The sequence below is a fragment of the Salmo trutta genome, chromosome 3 (assembly GCF_901001165.1).
Source record: "Salmo trutta chromosome 3, fSalTru1.1, whole genome shotgun sequence".
In the NCBI taxonomy this organism is placed as follows: Eukaryota; Metazoa; Chordata; class Actinopteri; order Salmoniformes; family Salmonidae; genus Salmo; species Salmo trutta.
Window position 1 is genome coordinate 22602981 of NC_042959.1, and position 23604 is coordinate 22626584.

At 43.9% G+C, this 23604-nt stretch overlaps 1 protein-coding gene across 4 annotated transcripts in view; it reads left to right on the top strand.

The window, feature by feature from the left end:
• Positions 1–23604, top strand: part of LOC115170560 (follistatin-related protein 5-like) — a 197991-nt gene that overhangs the window by 58872 nt on the left and 115515 nt on the right. For all 4 annotated transcript variants that reach the window (XM_029726820.1, XM_029726829.1, XM_029726837.1 and 1 more), the window contains exon 4: positions 10790–11041. In XM_029726820.1, the coding sequence (XP_029582680.1) occupies positions 10790–11041 (252 nt within the window). The remainder of the gene's footprint in view (positions 1–10789; positions 11042–23604) is intronic.

Below are 23604 nucleotides of genomic sequence, written 5' to 3' on the forward strand. Positions count from 1 at the left end.
AGGAAAAAAAATTCTAGACCACCTTTACTCCACACACAGAGACGGGTAGAAAGCTCTCCCTCGCCCTCCATTAGGCAAATCTGACCATAATTCTATCCTCCTGATTCCTGCTTACAATAAAGAATTAAAGCAGGAAGCACTAGTGACTCGGTCTATAAAAAAGTGGTCAGATGAAGCAGATGCTAAATTACAGGACTGCTTTGCTAGCACAGACTGGAATATGATCCGGGATTCTTCCGATGGCACCACATCAGTCACTGGCTTTACCAATAAGTGCATCGAGGATGTCGTCCCCACAGTGACTGTAAGTACATACCCCAACCAGAAGCCATGGATTACAGGCAACATTCGCACTGAGCTAAAGGGAATAGCTGCCACTTTCAAGGAGAGGGACTTTAACCTGGAAGCTTACAAGAAATCCCCCTATGCCCTCCAACGAAACATCAAACAGGCAAAGCATCAATACAGGACTAAGATCGAATCGTCCTACACCGGCTCCGACACTCATCGGATGTGGCAGGGCTTGCAAACTATTACAGACTACAAAGGGAAGTGTAACAGTGTAGGTTCCGTCCCTCTCTTCGCCCCAACCCGGGCTCAAACCAGGGACCCTTGCACACATCAACAACTGACACCCACCGAAGCATCGTTACCCATCGCGCCACAAGAGCCACGGCCCTTGCGACGCATGGGGAAACCCTACTTCAAGTCTCAGAGCGAGTGACGTCACCAATTGAAACGCTATTAGCGCGCACCACCGCTAACTAACTAGCCATTTCACATCGGTTACATTCACCCCCCCTTTGACCTCCTCCTTTTCCGCAGCAACCAATGATCCGGGTCAACAGCATCAATGTAACAGTGTAGGTTCCGTCCCTCTCTTCGCCCCAACCCGGGCTCGAACCAGGGACCCTTGCACACATCAACAACTGACACCCCACGAAGCATCGATACCCATCGCGCCACAAAAGCCGCGGCCCTTGCGACGCAAGGGGAAACCCTACTTCAAGTCTCAGAGCGAGTGACGTCACCGATTGAAACGCTATTAGCGCGCACCACCGCTAACTAACTAGCCATTTCACATCGGTTACAGAAGCACAGTTGAGAGCTGCCCAGGGGCACAAGCCTACCAGATGAGCTAAATAACTTCTATGCTCGCTTCGAGGCAAGTAACACTGAAACATGCATGAGAGTATCAGCTGTTCCGTACGACTGTGTGATCACAGTCACTGATATTTTCAACCTCTCCCTGTCTGAGTCTGTAATACCAACATGTTTCAAGTAGGCCACCATAGTCTAATGTAACCTGCCTAAATGACTACCGACCTGTAGCACTCACTTCTGTAGCCATGAAATACTTTGAAAAGCTGGTCATGGCTCACATCAACACCAGAAACCCTGGACCTACTCCAATTTGCATTCCGCACCAACCGATCCACAGATGATGCAATCTCTATTGCACTCCACACTGCACTCTCACACCTGGACAAAAGGAACACCTATGTGAGAATGCTATTCATTGACTAGAGCTCAGCGTTCAACACCATAGTGCCCTCAAAGCTCATCACTAAGCTAAGGACCCTGGGACTAAACACCTCCCACTGCAACTGGATCCTGGACTTCCTGACGGGCCGCCCCCCAGGTGGTAAGGGTAGGTAACAACACATCTGCCACGCTGATCCTCAACACGCTGATCCTCAACACAACCTCTAGAGAGGAGGTCAGAGACCTGACCATGTGGTGCAAGGACAACAACCTCTCCCTCAACGTGATCAAGACAAAAGAGATGATTGTGGACTCCAGGAAATGGAGGATCGAGTACGCCTCCATTCGCATCGACGGGGCTGTAGTGGAGCAGGTTGAGAGCGTCAAGTTACTTGGCATCCACATTAACAACAAACTGTTATGGTCCAAGCACACCAAGACAGTCGTGAAGAGGGCACGACAAAACCTAAACCTAAAATATTTGGCCTGTTGTCTTAGATCCTCAAAAGGTTATTCAGCTGCACCATCGAGAGCATCCTTACGGGTTGCATCTCTGCCTGGTATGGCAATTGCTCGGCCTCCGACCGCAAGGCACTACAGAGGGTAGTGTGTACGGCCCAGTACATCACCGGGGCCAAGCTTCCTGCCATCCAGGACCTCTATACAAGGCGGTGTCAGAGGAAGACCCTAAAAATTGTCAAAGACTCCAGCCGCCCTATTCATAGCCTGCTCTCTCTACTACCGCATGTCAAGCGGTACTGGAGTGCCAAGTTTAGATCCAAGTAGCTCCTAAATAGATACTACCCCCTAGCCGTAAGACTCCTGAACAGGTAATCAAATGGCTACCCAGACTATTTGCATTGCCCCCCCTCTGGAACGCTGCTGCTACTCTCTGTTATTATCTATGCATAGTTACCAAGTCTGTTTCAATTTAGGAAGTAAACTGAAATACACTTTTTTTTTTATAACTATACCAACATTTACATATTACCTCAATGACCACGACACAGTTGCCCCGGCACATTGACATTGACTCTGTACCGGTACCCCCTGTAAATATCCCCACTATTGTTGTTTACTGCTGCTCTTTAATTGTTTACTATTCTTATCTCTTACTTTTATTTGTTGGTATTTTCTTAATACTGCATTGTTGGTTAAGGGCTTGTAATTAAGCATTTCACTGTAAGGTCTACACCTGTACAATTTGATTTGATTTGATTACACAAGGTTGTCATATCTTTCAAAAAATACCAGTACAACGAATTTGAGCACAATCATTTTTTTATGTCTTCATAAAACACCTCTATGCTTCAAAATTAATAATGTGTAAAAAAGGCTGTCTGCTCCTCCTCTCTACCTACTTTTCCCTCGCAATCACCTGAGTTTCCCTTAGTCCCGTTAGTTTGGCTGCTCATGTACAGTATTGTACACGTTTATCTAAGGAACTAGCCTATAGTTGTTAAAAGGATACTTCAGGATTTTCCACAGAGTCAGATGAACTCGTGGACACTATTTGTATTTCTTTGCGTACAGTCTGAAGGAAGTTGCTAAGTAGAGTTAGCGCAATTGTTAACTATCGTTAGCAAAATGCAAGGAAGTCTAAGGTAACTATTAGCATGCAGACAAATACGAGCTTGTATGTGTTGTTCCTCCTGAGCAAATAGGAGAAACAAAGGGGAAAAAGAGATCTCTTCTTGTATTTTGCTTTCCTATGGGAATGCGAGACCACTGGCACTGCCTGTAGCATACAGTTTTGTGTAATCTAACCAATTATCTCTTGATCATAGAGCATTTAAACATAGAAATTCCCTATAATTGTCAAATTATTTCCATTTAGTCCATAAACACAAACAGTTGTATAATACTACAGGTAAACCCATGCTCAACAGGAATTCATTCATATGTATCTAAAACTAGCTAGGCTATTTTTCCATCTTCCCTAACACGCTCTTCCATATTGTAAAACTCCATATTGTACAATATATTTTTTATTTATTTCACCTTTATTTAACCAGGTAGGCAAGTTGAGAACAAGTTCTCATTTACAATTGCGACCTGGCCAAGATAAAGCAAAGCAGTTCGACACATACAACAACACAGAGTTACACATGGAGTAAAACAAACATACAGTCAATACAGTAGAAAAATAAGTCTATATACAAAGTGAGCAAATGAGGTGAGATAAGGGAGGTAAAGGCAAAAAAGGCCATGGTGGCAAAGTAAATACAATATAGCAAGTAAAACACTGGAATGGTAGATTTGTAGTGGAAGAACGTGCAAAGTAGAAATATAAATAATGGGGTGCAAAGGAGCAAAATAAATAAATAAATATAGTAGGGGAAGAGGTAGTTGTTTGGGCTAAATTATAGATGGGCTATGTACAGGTGCAGTGATCTGTCAGCTTCTCTGACAGCTGGTGCTTAAAGCTAGTGAGGGAGATTAGTGTTTCCAGTTTCAGAGATTTTTGTAGTTCGTTCCAGTCATTGGCAGCAGAGAACTGGAATGAGAGACGGCCAAAGGAGGAATTGGCTTTGGGGGTGACCAGAGAGATATACCTGCTGGAGCGCGTGCTACAGGTGGGTGCTGCTATGGTGACCAGTGAGCAGAGATAAGGGGGGACTTTACCTAGCAGACATACACTTGTTTTGTTATATTCATTTTCAGTTCAATGGTAGACAACACAATGAATTGCACTTTGCAATAGTTTCGCTAAGGAAACCGTCCAGTGACAAGCGAGATGCTAAATCAGTTCAAACCCTTGAACAACCCTCTTCAACTGAATTGCCTCTGTTAAATAGCTGGCGGTTAAAAGAGATTTGTGAGATGGAAGCTATCTACTGTACTTAGTTTACCCTTATAGTCATATGCTCTGCAATACAGCGGCACAAGAACACATTTGACAATCTTCTTATCATTTCTGAGCAGACGGTCCTTTCTTGGGTGTTAATGTTAAAGTCTTTCTCAATAGAAAAATGCCAGAAATGGTTAATGGTGACACTGGCGAGACCTCATCAGGCTTCTCTCTGCCTAAGACACTCCTGACAAGCAGGTTTTCATTTTGTCAGTGTAGAGGAATGAATTCCAATTGTTAGGGATTAAGAGATAGCAGGTTAAATGACATGGGTCTGCCACTGTGAATATATTACTATTTGTTTTCCATGACAACAGGTAGGCTAGTAAGAATACATAGTTTCTCCTGCTATCGCTAATGCTAATGCTTTTTCTCGAGTGCAGACGCTTTTCTGGTTTCTACATATGTCGCTTCTCCATGGACTGTGGTAACACAATATGTTACTGGTGTAACTTTCAAGGAACTAATCCAAGTGGGGTGACGGGTAGCGAGCGTGTTGTGTTGTGCGTCATGTCATGTAGACTTTTTGCATTGTTTAGTGTGCTGTTTATTCAGACTTGCATCCTTTTGTTCTTGCACGTGGGTCTTCTGGGGCATCTTAACTCACGGTGGTGAGATGAGCTGAGCTGAGATGAGAGCTTCCAAACGGTTGTTTACTACACTCCCCAAGGACTCAGAGCCGCTGTTATGTAAAACCTCAGATGGGCCGGGACTTGCATCCTGGGTTTTTGAATGAAAGAAATTAAGATGGCAATTGGAAAAAAAGACGCATTGTATATCTGAAGGCTAGTGCTGTAAATAGCATACTTTGGGGGCATGCTTAAGAATGTGAATGAGAGCGGTTCAGTTAGATTCAGCTTTGTGATGTGTTTGAAGGCTTCAGATTAAGAAATGCATTACAAAGAGTACGTTGGCACAAACCTAAGAGGTAAATGTTTCTGGTAGACACAAGGCACTTGATATTTATGTATCATATTGATTTCTCAGAGCATGATGCGAGGAGTTGTGCACAGGCACAGTATTGAGATTTCCATCCTAAATGCTCTTGTCTTTGAACCCCTGCAATGTCATTCTCGTCATGTCTGCTGAGTCCAGAATTAAACATGATCTGCATCTCATTATGAATGCATAGCAGGACGTTGCCCTTCAAGTGATGTACACTGGGGTCAACATATGTTGGGACCTTCAGATTTAGCACAGGGCTGAATAAATCTAGTACCAACTGTATCCCAGTGAGAATAACTTCCTTTTCCCTTGTTCAGCATCTTGTTTACTTGACATCTTGCTGTTTCCTTCAAATCAAGGCAATTCCCCATACTGAAATTGCTCTGTGAGCTGTGAAGTTTGTATATAAACTATCCATTCAACTATGCAAATGTATCTGTCTTTCTGACAATCATCCTCATTGCTATACAATACAGTTATGAATAATAAATTAACATTTTCAAAGTGAAAGTTCCAAATATTTTATATACAGTACCAGTCAAATGTTTGGACACACCTTCTCATTCAAGGGTTTTTCTTTATTTTGACTATTTTGTACATTGTAGAATAATAGTGAAGACATCAGAACTATGAAATAACACATATGGAATCATGTTGTAACCAAAAAAGGCAATGGGTGGCTATTTGAAGAATCTCAAATATAAAATGCTTACTACATCATTCCATATATACCTGGTTAAATAAAGGTGAAAAGAAATGTGTTATTTCATAGTTTTGATATCTTCACTATTATTCTACAAAGTAGAACATAGTAAAAATAAAGAAAAACCCATGAATGAGTATGTGTTCTAAAACATATATACATATATATATAGATACACACACACACACTACCGATACTACCGTTCAAAAGTTTGGGGTCACTTAGAAATGTCCTTGTTAATGAAAAAATAAGCACTTTTTTTGCCCATTAAAATAACATCAAATTGATCAGAAATACAGTGTAGACATTCTTAATGTTGTAAATGACTATTGTAGCTGGAAATGGTGGATTTTTTATGGAATATCTACAAAGGAAAAGCCATATCTCAGACTGGCCAATAAAATGAAAAGATTAAGATGGGCAAAAGAACACAGACACTGGACAGAGATATGGCTTTTTCTTTGCAACTCTGCCTAGAAGGCCAGCATCCCGGAGTCGCCTCTTCACTGTTGACGTTGAGACTGGTGTTTTGCGGGTACTTTTTAATGAAGCTGCCAGTTAAGGACTTGTGAGGCGTCTGTTTCTCAAACACTCTAATGTCCTCTTGCTCAGTTGTGCACCGGGGCCTCCCACTCCTCTTTTCCTCTATTCTGTTTAGAGCCAGTTTGCGCTGTTCTGTGAAGGGAGTAGTACACAACGTTGTACGAGATCTTCAGTTTCTTGCCAATTTCTTGCATGGAATAGCCTTCATTTCTCAGAACAAGAATAGACTGACGAGTTTCAGAAGAAAGGGCTTTGTTTCTGGCCATTTTGAGCCTGTAATCGAACCCACAAATGCTGATGCACCAGATACTCAACTAGTCGAAAGAAGGCCAGTTTTATTTGCTTCTTTAATCAGAACAACAGTTTCCAGCTGTGCTAATATAATTGCAAAATTGTTTTCTAATGATCAATTAGCCTTTTAAAATGATAAACCTGGATTAGCTAACACAACGTGCCATTGGAACACAGGAGTGATGGTTGCTGATAATGGTTCTTTGTACGCCTACGTAGATATTCAATAAAAAAATCTGTCGTTTCCAGCTACAATCGTCATTTCCAACATTAACAATGTCTACACTGTATTTCTGATCAATTTGATGTTATTTTAATGGACAAAAAATGTGCTTTTCTTTCAAAAACAAGGACATTTCTAAGTGACCCCAAACTTTTGAACGGTAGTGTATATATATATATTTACATATATACATATATATTGTTTTTTATATATATTTTTTTTTCATTTGGTAAAGCCAACTATAATTAGAAATGCGGTAACTCTAACTAGCGTCCCAAATCGTATACTCCCTCCCTCTGCCCCCCTCTGCATGCCTTTCCTTTTGAAACGTTGAGTCATCAATAAACTAATCATTGCATGGAATTAGTCATTTGTCTTTGATGTCACTGGATCACCCAGAGATTGGGCGTGCATACCAATTAACAACTCCCTCTGCCCATCTCTGACCCTGTCCGTGGCGTTTGGGCACCTCGCTGTGCAACACAAAACCCATTGAATAATCATTATGCCACCGCACCAAGGGAGATTAATAAACCCCAGCAAACCAAAGCCATTGATTGGGTCAAATGAACACACTTGTATTGTTTAATCCTCCCTGACAGATAGGGGCTAATATACCCATGGGGAGTCGCTACCACTGTGACGGTTGTCATAGGAATGAGCGGACCAAAGTGCAGCGTGTGTCATTCCACATTTTATTTATACTGTGAAACTATGCAATACATAAATAAACTTGAATGCCAAAAAACAACAAACCGTGACGCAGAGGTGAAACAGACACTACTCAAAACTAATCTCCCACAAACCCAGGTGGAAAAAAAACCCTACTTAAGTATGATCTCCAATTAGAGACAACGAGGACCAGCTGCCTCTAATTGGAGATCATCCCAAACAAATCCAACATAGAAATACAAAACTAGAACATGAACATAGAAATACAAAACATAGAAAAACACCCCTGTCACGCCCTGACCTACTCTACCATAGACAATATCTTACTATGGTCAGGACGTGACAGTGACGAAGCCTCTTTACCAGTCAAGTCGTTTGTTTGTTTGTTACTGTATTTAGGTTGCCTCGCTGACCAATGACAGTAGATGGTTTTTGTTTCCCTCTATAGTGGGTTAGAACACCATGTGCACCTCGTGCTACAGATGAATTGGCCATTGTAAAGAAGACATCTGAGGCCCTGAGGCATCATGCCATCGTGATGCACCACTCAATATTTAGTGGTCAATAGGAAAGCTGTGGAGAGCTCAGATGATTACAGAGAACAGTAATGCATTCCCTTGTTTATACTTTGGTCCTAATGTATATTTAATCAATAAGGCAAGAGGTGGTGTGGTATATGGCCAATATACCACGGCTAAGGGCTGTTCTTATGCACGATGCAACGCGGAATGCCTAAATACAGCCCTTAGCTGTGGTATATTGGCCATTTACCAAAAACCCCAGAGGTGCCTTATTGCTATTATAAACTGGTTACCAACGTAATTAGAACAGTAAAAATACATGTTTTGTCATATCCATTGTATGCAGCTCCATGGGTTGATATCCAATTTATCAACCCATGGAGGTCTGGATTTGGAGTCACACTCAAAATTAAAGTGGAAAACCACACTACAGGCTGATCCAACTTTGATGTAATGTCCTTAAAACAAGTCAAAATGAGGCTCAGTAGTGTGTGTGGCCTCCACGTGCCTGTATGACCTCCCTACAACGCCTGGGCATGCTCCTGATGAGGTGGCGGATGGTCTCCTGAGGGATCTCCACCAAGACCTGGACTAAAGCATCCGCCAACTCCTGGACAGTCTGTGGTGCAACGTGGCGTTGGTGGATGGAGCGAGACATGATGTCCCAGATGTGCTCAATTGGATTCAGGTCTGGGGAACTGGCGGGCCAGTCCATAGCATCAATGCCTTCCTCTTGCAGGAACTGCTGACACACTCCAGCCACAAGAGGTCTAGCATTGTCTTGCATTAGGAGGAACCCAGGGCCAACCGCACCAGCATATGGTCTCACAAGGGGTCTGAGGATCTCGTCTCGGTACCTAATGGCAGTCAGGCTACCTCTGGCGAGCACATGGAGGGCTGTGCAGCCCCCCAAAGAAATGCCACCCCACACCATGACTGACCCACCGCCAAACCGGTCATGCTGGAGGATGTTGCAGGCAGCAGAACGTTCTCCACGGTGTCTCCAGACTCTGTCACGTCTGTCACGTGCTCAGTGTGAACCTGCTTTCATCTGTGAAGAGCACAGGGCGCCAGTGGCGAATTTGCCAATCTTGGTGTTCTCTGGCAAATGCCAAACGTCCTGCACGGTGTTGGGCTGTAAGCACAACCCCCACCTGTGGACGTCGGGCCCTCATACCACCCTCATGGAGTCTGTTTCTGACCGTTTGAGCAGACACATGCACATTTGTGGCCTGCTAGAGGTCATTTTGCAGGGCTCTGGCAGTGCTTCTCCTGCTCCTCCTTGCACAAAGGCGGAGGTAGCGGTCCTGCTGCTGGGTTGTTGCCCTCCAACGGCCTCCTCCACGTCTCCTGATGTACTGGCCTGTCTCCTGGTAGCGCCTCCATGCTCTGGACACTACGCTGACAGACACAGCAAACCTTCTTGCCACAGCTCGCATTGATGTGCCATCCTGGATGAGCTGCACTACCTGAGCCACTTGTGTGGGTTGTAGACTCCGTCTCATGCTACCACTAGAGTGAAAGCACCGCCAGCATTCAAAAGTGACCAAAACATCAGCCAGGAAGCATAGGAACTGAGAAGTGGTCTGTGGTCCCCACCTGCAGAACCACTCCTTTATTGGGGGTGTCTTGCTAATTGCCTATAATTTCCACCTGTTGTCTATTCCATTTGCACAACAGCATGTGAAATTTATTGTCAATCAGTGTTGCTTCCTAAGTGGACAGTTTGATTTCACAGAAGTGTGATTGACTTGGAGTTACATTGTGTTGTTTAAGTGTTCCCTTTATTTTTTTGAGCAGTGTATTATGGCTTCCAGCCAATCAGCATTCAGGTCTCGAACCACCCAGTTTATAATTCATATTATATAGCTCACTGCGGCTGTGGATTGATTTTCAGATAAATGGTAGAATTTCTAAATAGTGGGGGGGGGTTGTATATAGTACGACAGCGCTCAAAATAGAGTCAAAGTTGCTAATTTTTCTTGTTACTTTATGCGCAATGTTTTTACGCTATTCAGACGTGGTGGAATGGTGCCCTGATGATCACAGCAATATACAACCCCAAAACAACATCATTAGATCTCCAGCAGATGCTTACCGGGTGAATGTTCCCAGTTCAGTATATTGTTTCAGTGAACATCATTATTCTCAGTGGGATTGTTTTTCCTGCATTGGTGGCCATGTTCTTTTTCCCCTTGAGGGCGATTCCAAAGGGCAATGGAACTGGTAGATAGGGGATCCAAGATCCCATGTTGACCACATGATACTCACTCTGCCTGGAAAGTAGGACAAAATAATATAAAACACAAATATTTGCCTCAAGGAATATAGTAAATACTTGTATTAAACCTGATAGTAACTATAAGTCAACTCCAAAAGCTTTTAAAACTCTGATTATCGTCCTCGTACTGTTCTAGTTTCTGATTTGAAGGTTTCTAAGCTCTTGTAAAACCTAGAGCTACTTTAGGCCTTTTAAAGTCTAACTGTCATACTATTACTCGTCTATTGTTCTTTTTTCTGATATGAACATGTCTTTACTTTGGTTTTCCTTGCAGGGTTTTTAGGCCATAACAATGGCTTCCAGAGTCCTTGTGAGCACAAGTACTGTGGCCTGGGGCGTCACTGTGTGGTCAACCATGAGAGCAGTCAAGGGGAGTGCATCTGTCTGGACCGCTGTAAACCACACTACAAGGCAGTGTGTGGCTCGGACGGCAAGCTGTACCAGAACCACTGTGAGCTCCACCGGGCCTCCTGTCTGGGTGCACAGAGGATAACCATCATGCACAGCGAGGAATGCTTCTACAAAGGTAAGAATTACAACTCATAGCTTCATAAAATGGCTGTCATGGAACTTTATGCAGGAGCAAAGTACAGATGTAGGATCTTAATTTGACCTATATTGTCACAGCAAAATAATCCTACAACAACAAGATTTTAAGGTTTGTTAGCTGGCCGAAAGTAGGCTACAAAAAAATGCATTACGGTTAATATAACCGTATGTTAGTGTGGGTTTTCTTCAATTCATGTAAACATTCTCAGCAACAAAAGAGTGATCAAATTAAGATGCTACACTTGTAGTTGCAGGAGATGAGTTTTATCTTCTTTATGCCCCAGATAAGAGCTTTGGAGAAGCCACCAGAGATCCTGCCTCATTGCAGTGCTCAGAAATTCCTGTCTTGCACAGAATGTTTGTTTGTTGTTAGAAGTAAGGATTTTGTACAGTCTCACCTTATGAACCTGATACAACATAATGTAGCTACTTCTTGGATCTCTATTAGTTTCTCAGTTGATGCAAAGCATTGCTTGTTTATATAATGTGCAGGTGGTAATACTGTACACACCAATGCTCAGATTTCCCTAGAGACTTTAAGATGCTCTGGAACATTGATTGTGCAAAGACACCAATTACTTTCTGTACATGGTAAGGAGTTGGCTTATCGCTTTTAGAGCTCTGTAGGTGTTATGGCGTAGACCATGGGGTAGGTCCCAATAATATCACCTTTTTCCAGAAGTGTGCACTTGTTCACTACTTCCCACAAATCTGAAAACATTTTCACCACAGGAGGTTGGTGGCACCTTTATTGGGGAGGAAGGGCTCATGGTAATGGCTGGAGAAGATTGAGTAGAATGGTATCAAACACACGGTTTCCATGTGTTTGATGCCATTCCATTTGCTTCATTCCAGCCATTATTATGAGCCGTCCTCCCCTCAGCAGCCTCCACTGGTTTCCACCATATTTATTATACCAGGCATTTCCTTTAGAATCTGTGAAGGGAAGTAAACAAGGTCACGCTTTGGAAAGAAAGAGAGATCACTGGGACACACCAGGGGCATGAGAGAAAGGTCAAAGCTATGTCATATAATAATATTCATGAGAGAAACATTAGATTACCTTTATTTTGCAGGATACACAATTACATGGTTTCTGTGCAAGTGAACTGCTGCAAGCCAATTGTCACACTATAATAATCTTCTGTAACAGTATTGCTTCTGTCCCTACACTCACCCCCTTTTTTCCAAATGGTATTTCTCACATGGTTCGTAAACAACAGGTGTTAACTAACAGTGAAATGCTTAGTTACGGGTCTTTTTCCAACAATGCAGAGAGAAAGATAAGATTGAAATAAATGGTAACTTGTCACCTGGTGTCATAACACGGTCATAACCATGTCATAATATGTCATAACAGCTGACATAACTTGTCATAACACTGTCATGACCATTATATTTACACCTGTTGTGGCATAAATTGTGTTATTTTATGGCTGGTTATAACAACTACGTAAGAGTGTCAAAACCCACATTTATAAAAAATAAAAACAATTCCTGCCAAGAAGTTTCCTTTTGTTTGAAAGGTTGTTTCTTTGTTGTTGTTGTAGTCAATTCTTTACAGTCAAGTTTTTTTTCAATCACATTTTAAATAACTTGTAGAGAATACACTTTATGATGCTGTCATGAAGCGTTACGTCCATCCTGTATCACTTTACTTGGAGTAAGAAAATACACTTTATGACACTGTCTGGAAGCATAATGACCATCATAATCATATAAGTCAAATAGGCCTATCACATACATGCTCTTACATCAGTCATCAGTCAAAATGAGGGTGCCTTGTCCTGCTCCTGAAATCTGCCTCTGCATTAATTCCAGTCATCAGCAACAGAGCATTAGGGTAGGTGCATGTCTGACATCAATGTGTGTGCAATTACATCAATGTGTGCGCAATTACAATGATAATTCAATATGGTCAAGAAAATAAATATGTATAACATAAAAATATTGTTGACAAGTAGGCTATGGTGAAATGGAATGTTTTGCCTCGTGTGGTAGGTTTTGTGGGTTTTGACACTCTTGTGTAGGTGTCATAACCTGAAAAATATGGGTTGTTTATGAATTCGAAGGACCAATAAAAAGGGATAGAAAAAACGTAGGTGCTGGATTTAAGGCCATTAGTAACCTCCACAGGGTGGTTCAGAACACAAGGAAGCAGGAGTTCCAGTTCAAGGTTTTAATGAAGATCCACACACACAGATACAACACCACTCTCTCTGATACTAATTGTTGTTATTTAGCTGCATGCACAGTAACATCAGAAAAGCTATTTATTCTAAGGAGGTAAAATAAGCAGGAGAGAAAAACATGTTGGTCATCAGAATAGAAGCTACAGACTGCCTGAGGCCTTGCCTGGTAGGCTATTACCCTAAGTCCCGGGAAAGAAGGCTACCTATTCCTATAGGAAAACCAAAGAAAGTTGGGGTCTTGGAAAGGAGATGAGCTGGCCATTTTTACAGCCGCCCCCAAATGTGTTGTACATATTTTCTTCAACAGACAAGCCAGCTAAGGGTCAATAGCTTCTTGAGAAAGGGCGGGCAGCTGGATGAGTCGAGCAACATTCCTGACGTAGGTTCTGTCCTAGACTTGATTCTCTGCTGTCGTCACTTTCCCATCTGCTCCAGGGATAACTGACTTGACAGTTCCAGTTCGGAGATGGTCTACACACCAAGGGCGGTTTGCAGGGCAATCTTGATGGATCTGACCTCTCTCCCAGCATCCTCCAAAGTGTTGTGCACTTGGTGGGTTGAAGGCAAAGAAAATCTTCTGAGTGGCTAACTGTTCCTGGAGCTGTGGGTGGAGAGTCATGAAGGCCTCCTGTAGCTCTCGCTTCCCTCCCTTGAAATTTGTTCCTCGATTGGACAGGATCTCAAAGGGCTTTCCTCTTTGAGCGATAAAGTGTCTCAACGCCATTAGGAACAAACTGGAATCCATATTCGTCAGTAGATCCACATGTACAGCCCGGGTGGTCATGCACTTAAAGATGATGCCCCACCTCTTTTCATTTCTTCAGCCAATCTTGATGATATACGGTCCAAAGCAATCCACGCCTGTAGAATAAAATGTGGGCTTGTGGAACCACAGTCGGGCTGGAGGCAAGTCAGCCATCCTAGGCACATCTGGCTGGCCTCGCCACTTCCTGCATTCGGTGCAGCCAAGCTGAAAACGGAGAATGGCTGCTCTCCCTCTCAGAATCCAGAACCTTCAACGTACCTCAGCAAACACCTTCTCCAAGCCCAGGTGCCTCAGCTGCTCATCATATTCCCTGATCAGCAACCTGGTGAGCGGATGACCTGGATCCAGAACCACTGGGTGAAGAACGCCAGGGCCCAGCTGGTCACACCTCCAACACAAATCAGTCCGGTGTTGTTGTCATACTCCGGGGCCAGCGTCACCAGACGGCTGCTCGGAGGAATTGGCTTGCCTGCCTCTAGTAGGGAGAGGTCTTCTGGGAAGCTCCCAGACTGAGCATGTCTGAGTACTTTGAGTTCTGCTTGTTTGAAATTGCCGGCTGAAGGGCTGTTGGCACTACTGGCAGCCCCGTGTAGTAACTACACTGTGGCTTCCACCAGCTCCTGGAAATGTTGCACTGGGCAACATCAGGGAGAGACGACTTGGTGTCCGCTGACAGGAGTCCACAGAAGGTAGGCTTCCGCAGCTCCTCTGCTTCGTCAAGAGGTACTTGGTCTTGTCTTCTCTGCCAGGATGACTGGGCCTGCCACAGGAATGGTGGACCTTAACTCCAACGGTTATGTTCTGAAAGCTGAGACAGCATCTTGCTGCGTGTGATATTGTCAGCCGGGTTTCTCTCCGTGTCCACGTAACACCAGCCTGGGGGTCCATGAGCTCCTGTATGTCTGCGACTCTTGGTCCTACAAATTCTTTGTACCTGCAAGAGTCCGACTGGAGCCAGGTTAAGACTGTTGTAGAATCCGACCAGTACGTGACCTCATGGATTTCCAGGGTGAGTTCTTTTCTGATGACCACGGCCAGCTGGGCACCGGTGAGTGCAGAGCAGAGCTCGAGTCTTGGCATCGACTGTTGTCGTTTTGGGACCACTCTTGATCTTGCTGCAAGGAATGCCACTTGGACCTGTCATTGGTGTTTTCAGTACATAGGTACGCGATGGCACCATATGTACATTCTGAGGGATCACTGAAGATGTGAACACTTTTTGTGCTGATTGGGAGATCCATGTCAGGGCTGACATAACACCTTGGTAGTGTAACCTGAGACAGATGTGGAAGTTCATTCTCCCAAATAAGCCACACTTGGAGGAGATATTCAGGTAGGTCTGGGTCATCCCACCCTCTTTTCTTATTCCAGAGCCTCTAGACCACAACCTTGGCCCGTGTGGTGTATAGGACGATGAAGCCGAGTGGATCGTATTGGCTGGCAAGAATCCGATATATGTTGCGCATGGTGGGTTCAACTTTCTCCATGTGACCTTGCTTGTAGCCAAGCGTGTCAGACAGACATTGCCATCGTAATCCAAGGGTGTACTCTTGGGGTTCCACGCCATCCTGGGTGAACCACAGCTCACTGTTCTCAGACCTGGACTCTTGAGGTAGGTGTTCGATGACTGCTGGAAGGTTACTGGCATAGATCGAATCCTCCCTCAGCAAGAAGGTGCTTCAGCTTGTCCACCAGTTTCTTGGGTTCATCCTCAGGGAGGCTTTGTAGACAGTTGTCTACATAGAAACAGCGTCCTACAGAAAAGCGCACATCTTCTTCGGGCTCACTGTGGTTGAACACATGCTTCTGAAGAGCAAATGTGGTGCAAGCGGGGCTACATGTCATCCCAAAGGGAAGAACCTACCACTCATATACATCAGCGTGATCATCACGGTTTAGGTCTCGCCACAGAAACTGGAGAAGAGGCTGGTCTTAGGGTAGCAGGCGGACTTGATGGAACATCCCCTTTATGTTACTGCTGATGGCCACAGAGTGTTCCCAGAAACAGAGAAGGACTCCAAGCAGAGTAGCTCCCAAGGTCGGTCCGGGAAAGAGTTGTTCATTCAAGCTCTTGCCCCTTTAGTTGAAGGAACAGTTGAAGACGACTCTGTTTTTCCCATTGTGATGGACCATATGATGGGGAATGTACAAACCTTGGTACACTTCGACTGCTACTGGGGAGACCTTCTTAACCTCTATGGGCTAGGTGGGACGCTTGCTTGTTTCTACTCAACAGCCAGTGTAATCCCGTGGCGCGATATTCAAATACCTTAGAAATGCTATTACTTCAATTTCTCAAACATATGACTATTTTACACCATTTTAAAGACAAGACTCTCGTTAATCTAATCACACTGTCCGATTTACAACGAAAGCAAAACATTAGATTATGTCAGCAGAGTACCCAGCCAGAAATAATCAGACACCCATTTTTCAAGCTAGCATATAATGTCACATAAACCCAAACCACAGCTAAATGCAGCACTAACCTTTGATGATCTTCATCAGATGACAATCCTAGGACATTATGTTATACAATACATGCATGTTTTGTTCAATCAAGTTCATATTTATATCAAAAACCAGCTTTTTACATTAGCATGTGACTAGCATGTGACTAGCATTCCCACCGAACACTTCCGGTGAATTTACTAAATTACTCACGATAAACGTTCACAAAAAACATAACAATTATTTTAAGAATTATAGATACAGAACTCCTTTATGCACTCGCTATGTCCGATTTTAAAATAGCTTTTCGGTGAAAGCACATTTTGCAATATTCTTAGTAGATAGCCCGGCCTTCACAGGCTAGCTATTTTGACACCCACCAAGTGTGGTACTCACCAAACTCCGATTTACTATTAGAAAAGTTTGATTACCTTTGCTGTTCTTCGTCAGAATACACTCCCAGGACTTCTACTTCAATAACAAATGTTGGTTTGGTTCCAAATAATCCATAGTTATATCCAAATAGCGGCGTTTTGTTCGTGCGTTCAAGACACTATCCGAAGGGTAAAGAAGGGTGACGCGCCCGACGCGTTTCGTGACAAAAAATGTCTAAATATTCCATTACCGTACTTCGAAGCATGTCAACCGCTGTTTAAAATCAATTTTTATGCAATTTTTCTCGTAAAAAAGCGATAATATTCCGACCGGGAGTCGTTGTTTTCGTTCAAAGAGAGAGAACGTAAACATGGTGTCGGCTTGTGCACACGCCTCCAGTCTCATTGTCCTCAGATCCACTATCCAAATGCGCTAATGTTTTTCAGCCATGGCCTGCAAAGCCACCATTCATCATTCTGGCGCCTTCTGAGAGCCTATGGGAGCGTTGGAAAATGTCACGTTATGCCAGAGATCCCCTGTTTTGGTTAGAGATGATCAAGAAGGCCAAGAAATAGTCAGAGAGAGCGCTCCCTGTTTGGAATCTTCTCAGGTTTTGGCCTGCCAAATGAGTTCTGTTATACTCACAGACACCATTCAAACAGTTTTAGAAACTTTAGGGTGTTTTCTATCCAAATCAAACTTTATTTATATGCATATTCTAGTTACTGGGCAGGAGTAGTAACCAGATTAAATCGGGTACGTTTTTTATCCGGCCGTGCAAATACTGCCCCCTATCCCCAACAGGTTAACTTGTGAACCTCTGCGTTGTACACTGCTGCTTTCTCTGGATCCTTGGATAGACACTTCTCTGTCCCTCGCAGATGTGCCAGTACTGCCTCCTTCGGAGCTTCCAAGGGACGAAGGTTATTTTTCTACAAAAGTGGAGTGGCGTACCTTTGAACGACGTCCACTTCGACCCTGACTGTCTTCTCCTCTAGAAGATGCATGGCTTCTACATCGTGTCTGGACCATGTGACGAGATTCTCACTCCTGTACGGTATCGTATCCAACTGCCAGAGCTTCTCTACATGGCAGAAGAGCACTGCAGATGGAGAGACAAGGGATGTATGAAGACACTGTTGTTGAGAAATACTTTTTCTGCAGGAACTTTGAAGGACCTTGAAGGGTCCATCCAAGCTGAGTCTTGATGGCAGCAGGTCCACCAGGGGGACCCAAACGCACTGGCTCTGTTCGGGGTGATTAGATGGGGATAGTCTGATTCGATGAGCAGTAACGGCTGCGCCTGATCCAGCAGTTGAAGGGGTAGGCATTTTAGGTGCTGATATCTTTTCTGAAGGGCTTCGACCGAGTAGGTATGTGGTGCAAGGCCCAACTCTTCAACTGTGAAGGCTCTGTAGATGTCAAAGGACCTGTTTGGTCGAGTAACAAAGGCCACAGAAAATGACACAGAATCTCCATGGACGACTCGGATATCTTGACACACCGTACAAAGTCCTCAGGATATCCTTGGAGTCCTAGCTGCTTTGCTGCTACGTGTAGAAGTATAGTCGCTCCAACCCATCATCCAACAGGGCGTACGTGTCAAGTGACTTGTTGCTGCTCCGCAAGATGACTCAACTCATCTTCAGCAGCACCTTGCTCCTGTCGGAAGGTCGATGAACATAGAGGGTCTCTGCAGTGGAGCTCACCAGGCAAATGCTCTCTGTTGACGCCTTTGTGCTAGCGGTCTTCATCTTTGTAGCAGTCGTGTTAGTGCTAATCTCGAGGCGAATGTCAAGATGCTTCTTCTCGCACTTCTCGCACTTAGCCTTGAGAGTACACTGAGCTGCTTCGTGTTCGTGTACACACTTCCAACATTTTTCATTTGTCTTGATCCAGGATTATTTCTATTCATTGGAAAGGAGCTGAAAGTTGGTGTATTGATTCATGTAGTTCTGCGTGGTGTTGTAGAACAGACAATGCTTCTTTGGCTTCTCCCGTGACCTTTCCTCCGGAGACTGGTTCTGTGCAGGGACTTCGACTTCGTCCTTTCTCTGCTCACCTCTGTGGAGGATGGTGGTGGTCTTGGGGAAGGATTTGTCTTTACACTGATCTCGCGTGAGCTAGGGTGGTCTGTGCTTTGGTCGCTACTTAACTGCGTGCCGTCTACTTGCACTCTCACCTCGTACTCGAGCCACTCTGCCAGGTGAAGTAGGGTTGGAATGGGTGTCTTGATGGGGTTCACACATCACTTGAAGCTGGCTCTTAGGTCGTGTGGTAACTTAGCTAAGAGGCAGGAGACATGTGAGCCACACTTCAGTTCTGTCTGTCCATTACTCCCTAGCTGATCCAACATGCCAACCAAGGCACGCACCCTCAGAGCGAATCTTCGGAATGCCTTGGTGTCACCACTCTTGATGTTGATGCCATCCATTAACCCTGCGATGCGTTGGAGGGCAGGTTGGTGGGGCTGGCCATACAGTTCTGTCAGGGACTCCATGGTGGCACTGTATGGTACCTGCTGTTGCTGTAGGAGTCGACAATTAGCAAAGCCTCTTTCAACTTCAGGTGGCCCACCAATATCTGAAACTTGAAGTACTCTGTTGCATCTACAGGCAGCACATTGTCGAGGGCCACCTTCAGCCTTGAAAACCCTCATGGGTCTTCATTGGCGGCGACAGTCAGGTGCGGGCTGACGACGGCAATCAGGTGTAGGCTGACCGCAGCGGTCAAGTGAGTAGTCACAACGGTCAGGTGAGTAGTCACATTGGCGACAGTCAGATCTGTAGGCTGACCACAGCGGTTAGGTAAGGGCTGCCGTTGGTGATCCTGTGAAGTATGTCCTCTAGATGCCGCTGTAGGGCTACGAGTTCTGCACTGAAAAGTCGACCGGTCTCGCTGGTGTGATGGCTCACGACGTCGAGGGGTTGACTGAGTTGATGATGACGGTGAGGATGACTGGTCTGAGAAGGAGAGCCCTCTGATCCCAAGGTTTTCAATGAGCTGCTCTGTCTTATCACGCTGCCTTTGTGACTGCAGTTTATCATCTCTGGTTGTTACCAGCTGTGCACGCTCACGCTGACTTTGATGATGACTGCAGTCATCGCTAGTCGAGGTGCACCTGCTATGGGGGGCTGGTGAATTGGCCATTGATGAAGGTGAGGCTCCATCCTCACTGGGTAGTGACTTGAACTGTTGGAGACCCATTGAAGCTGATGAATTTAGCTCTTCCGATAGCTCCAGTATCTCCCGTGTCAACTTCTCAGTTTCCTCTCCAATCAGCTTCAGGCACGTTACGACTGTTCTGGAAGAAGAATGGGTTTCTCTCTCGTCTTGTACAGGAAGGTAGCTGCTGCTGGTCTTGTTGTGAGAGTAATTAATTACACTCACAGTGCCCTCTGCTTGTGGTCCCTCGTTGGAGTGGTGTGTTGTGTGTGGAGTCTGCCTTTACTCGTAGCTTACCTCATTGTCAACTAGATGATGTGGGGGGCAAGTCTGACGGCGGGGACAAAAATAACATGACTATATACAGAGAGTACCAGTACTGAGTCGATGTGCAGGGGTACGAGGTAATTGAGGTAGATACAATATGTACATATACAGTGCCTTCGGAAAGTATTCACACCCCTTGACTTTTTCCACATTTTGTTATGTTGCAGCCTTATTCTAAAATGTATTAAATAAATAAAAATCCTCAGCAATCTACAAACAATACCCAATAATGACAAAGCAAAAACAGCTAAAAAATTGAATACATTTTTTAAACTTATTTACATAAGTATTCAGACCCTTTGCTATGAGACTCGAAATTGAGCTCAGGCGCATCCTGTTTCCATTGATCATCCTTGAGATGTTTGTACAACTTGATTGGAGTCTACCTGTGGTCAATTCAAATGATTGGACTACTGTGCATTCGGAAAGTATTCATACCCCTTAACTTTTTCCACATTTTGTTACGTTACAGCCTTATTATAAAGTTTATAAAATGTTTTTTTTTCTTCCCTCATCAATCTACACACAATACCCCATAATAATAATGTTTGCAAAAAAACAACAACAGAAAACTTAAATTTCACCTTTCATAAGTATTCAGACCCTTTACTCAGTACTTTGTTGAAGCAGCTTTGGCAGTGATTACAACCTCGAGTCTTCTTGGGTGTGACGCTGCAAGCTTGTATTTAGGGAGTTTCTACCATTCGTCTCTACAGATCCTCTCAAGCTCTGTCAGGTTGGATGGGGATCGTCTCTGCACAGCTATTTTCAGGTCTCTCCAGAGATCCAACACTCTACTCAGCAAACTGGATGTAGTCTATCACAGTGTCATCAGTTTTGTCACCAAAGCCCCATATACTACCCACCACTGAATCCAATCAAATCAAAGTTTATTTGTCACGTGCGCCGAATACAACAGGTGTAGAACTTACAGTGAAATGCTTACTTACAGGCTCTAACCAACAATGCAGAAAAGGTATTAGGTGAACAGTAGGAAAGTGAAGAAATAAAAACAACAGTAAAAAGACAGTGAAAAATAACAGTAGCGAGGCTATATACAGTAGCGTGGCTATATACAGTAGCGAGGCTACATACAGATACCGGTTATTTAGGCTGTTTGAGGTAGTATGTACATGTAGATATGGTTAAAGTGACTATGCCTATATGATGAACAGAGAGTAGCAGTAGCGTAAAGGAGGGGTTGGTGGGTGGTGGGTTGCAGGACACAATGCAGATAGCATGGTTAGCCAATGTGCGGGGGCACTGGTTGGTCGGGCCAATTGAGGTAGTATGTACATGAATGTATAGTTAAAGTGACTATGCATACATGATAACTAGAGAGTAGCAGCAGCGTAAAAGAGGGGTTGGGGGGGTTACACAATGCAAATAGTCCGGGTAGCCATTTGATTACCTGTTCAAGAGTCTTATGGCTTGGGGGTAAAAAACTGTTGAGAAGCATTTTTGTCCTAGACTTGACACTCCGGTACCGCATGCCATGCGGTAGTAGAGAGAACAGTCTATGACTGGGGTGGCTGGGGTCTTTGACAATTTTTAGGGCCGTCCTCTGACACCGCATGGTGTAGAGGTCCTGGATGTAGAGGTCCTGGATGTACTGTACTGCGACCTGTATGCTCTCGTTGGCTGGCCCTCGCTACATATTCGTCGCCAAACCCACTGCCTCCATGTCATCTATAAGTCTTTGCTAGGTAAAGCCCCACCTTATCTCAGTTCACTAGTCACCATAGCAACACCCACCCGTAGCACGCGCTCCAGGTATATTTCACTGGTCATCTCCAAAGCCAACACTTCCTTTGGCCACCTTTCCTTCCAGTTCTCTGCTGCCAATGACTGGAATGAATTGCAAAAATCACTGAAGCTGGAGACATATATCTCTCTCTAACTTTAAGCATCAGCTGTCAGAGCAGCTTACCGATCACTGTACCTGTACACAGCCAATCTGTAAATAGCACACCCAACTACCTCATCCCCATATTTACAGTTTTAGATTTTTTTAATTGAAAGAATAATATAATCAAAGATGGGACATATTCGTATATTTTGCAGAACAAACTACCGCATCATAGAAACCTTCCATAATTTCTCATCACTTCCCTTAGATGAGTCTGAGGCAGTTCAGTCAGGGTAGGGCCCTTTCTGCATGTATACACAAAGGGCTCCAATCAGACAGGCCTTTCATCCCAATCAGACAAAGACATCTGGATCAATGATATCTGTCCCTTGTTGTCTGATGCTCTAATCAGCTTCTCTCATGTGTCCTGTCTGGTCAACCCTCCATCCCAGCCATCTGCAAATCCAGCCTCCATCAACGACCATCCACAAGTGGGATTGTGATATTTGACCAACGTAGGCTGAATCAATACAAGATCAACATGAGCCAAAGGAAAAAGGCTCTCGGACAGGAAATTGTTTCTTTCTTCATTCTTCTCTTTTAGCTGCTCTTTGTCTGTGGCCAGACAGTTTTTTACGGTGACTGATTTGTAATCAATTTCTTATTGAATGTGAGCAGCAGAGGCACCGCTCCTAGACCTGTTCGTCCAGTTAAAGCCCTCTCCTTTAAAAAATATTCATAGTCCCTTGAAAACATAGTTTTTCTCTCTAAAATTACTTTACAGCAGTATTACAGCACTATTGCAGGCGTATTGCAGCAGCATTACAGCAATATTACAGCATTATTGCAGAAGTATTGCAGGAGTATTACAGCAGTTGTTACTGTACTTCTCACCACTTCCTGCTGTTCCATTACTCTTTTCCCTGTCAGGGCAAAGCTAATGTTTACAACATTTGTCTTTCTTCCACATTATTGCCCGCATAGGTCTTGGCGGCAAATGGCTGCAGAGGATTTGTTCATTGCAGCGGATACTATTGTCACAGTGTAAATGGTGGGAAATAGATAATATCAAATGATTGGGGTTTATTAGTGGTCAAATAGAATGTGCCTAAATGGTATATTCTAAAACATGTAATTAATTTTTTCCCCAGCCCATGCAGACGCTGTTTTCAATTTATTTTGTGTTATTGGCCTTAAATACTTTCATTAGGCATAAATATTGTGTAAATAAGGCATAAACAAGTGTAATCGTGATTTTCAATCATTTCAGTATCACTCTAATTGTTTTATCTTTGGTCGTGCCAATGTAAATGTAGACAAATTCAGGTTCTGCCATTTTTATAAAATAAAGTCTTAATACCTGATCACTGTATGGACCAAACAAATCTAACATGACCCCTACTAGCTTTACACCA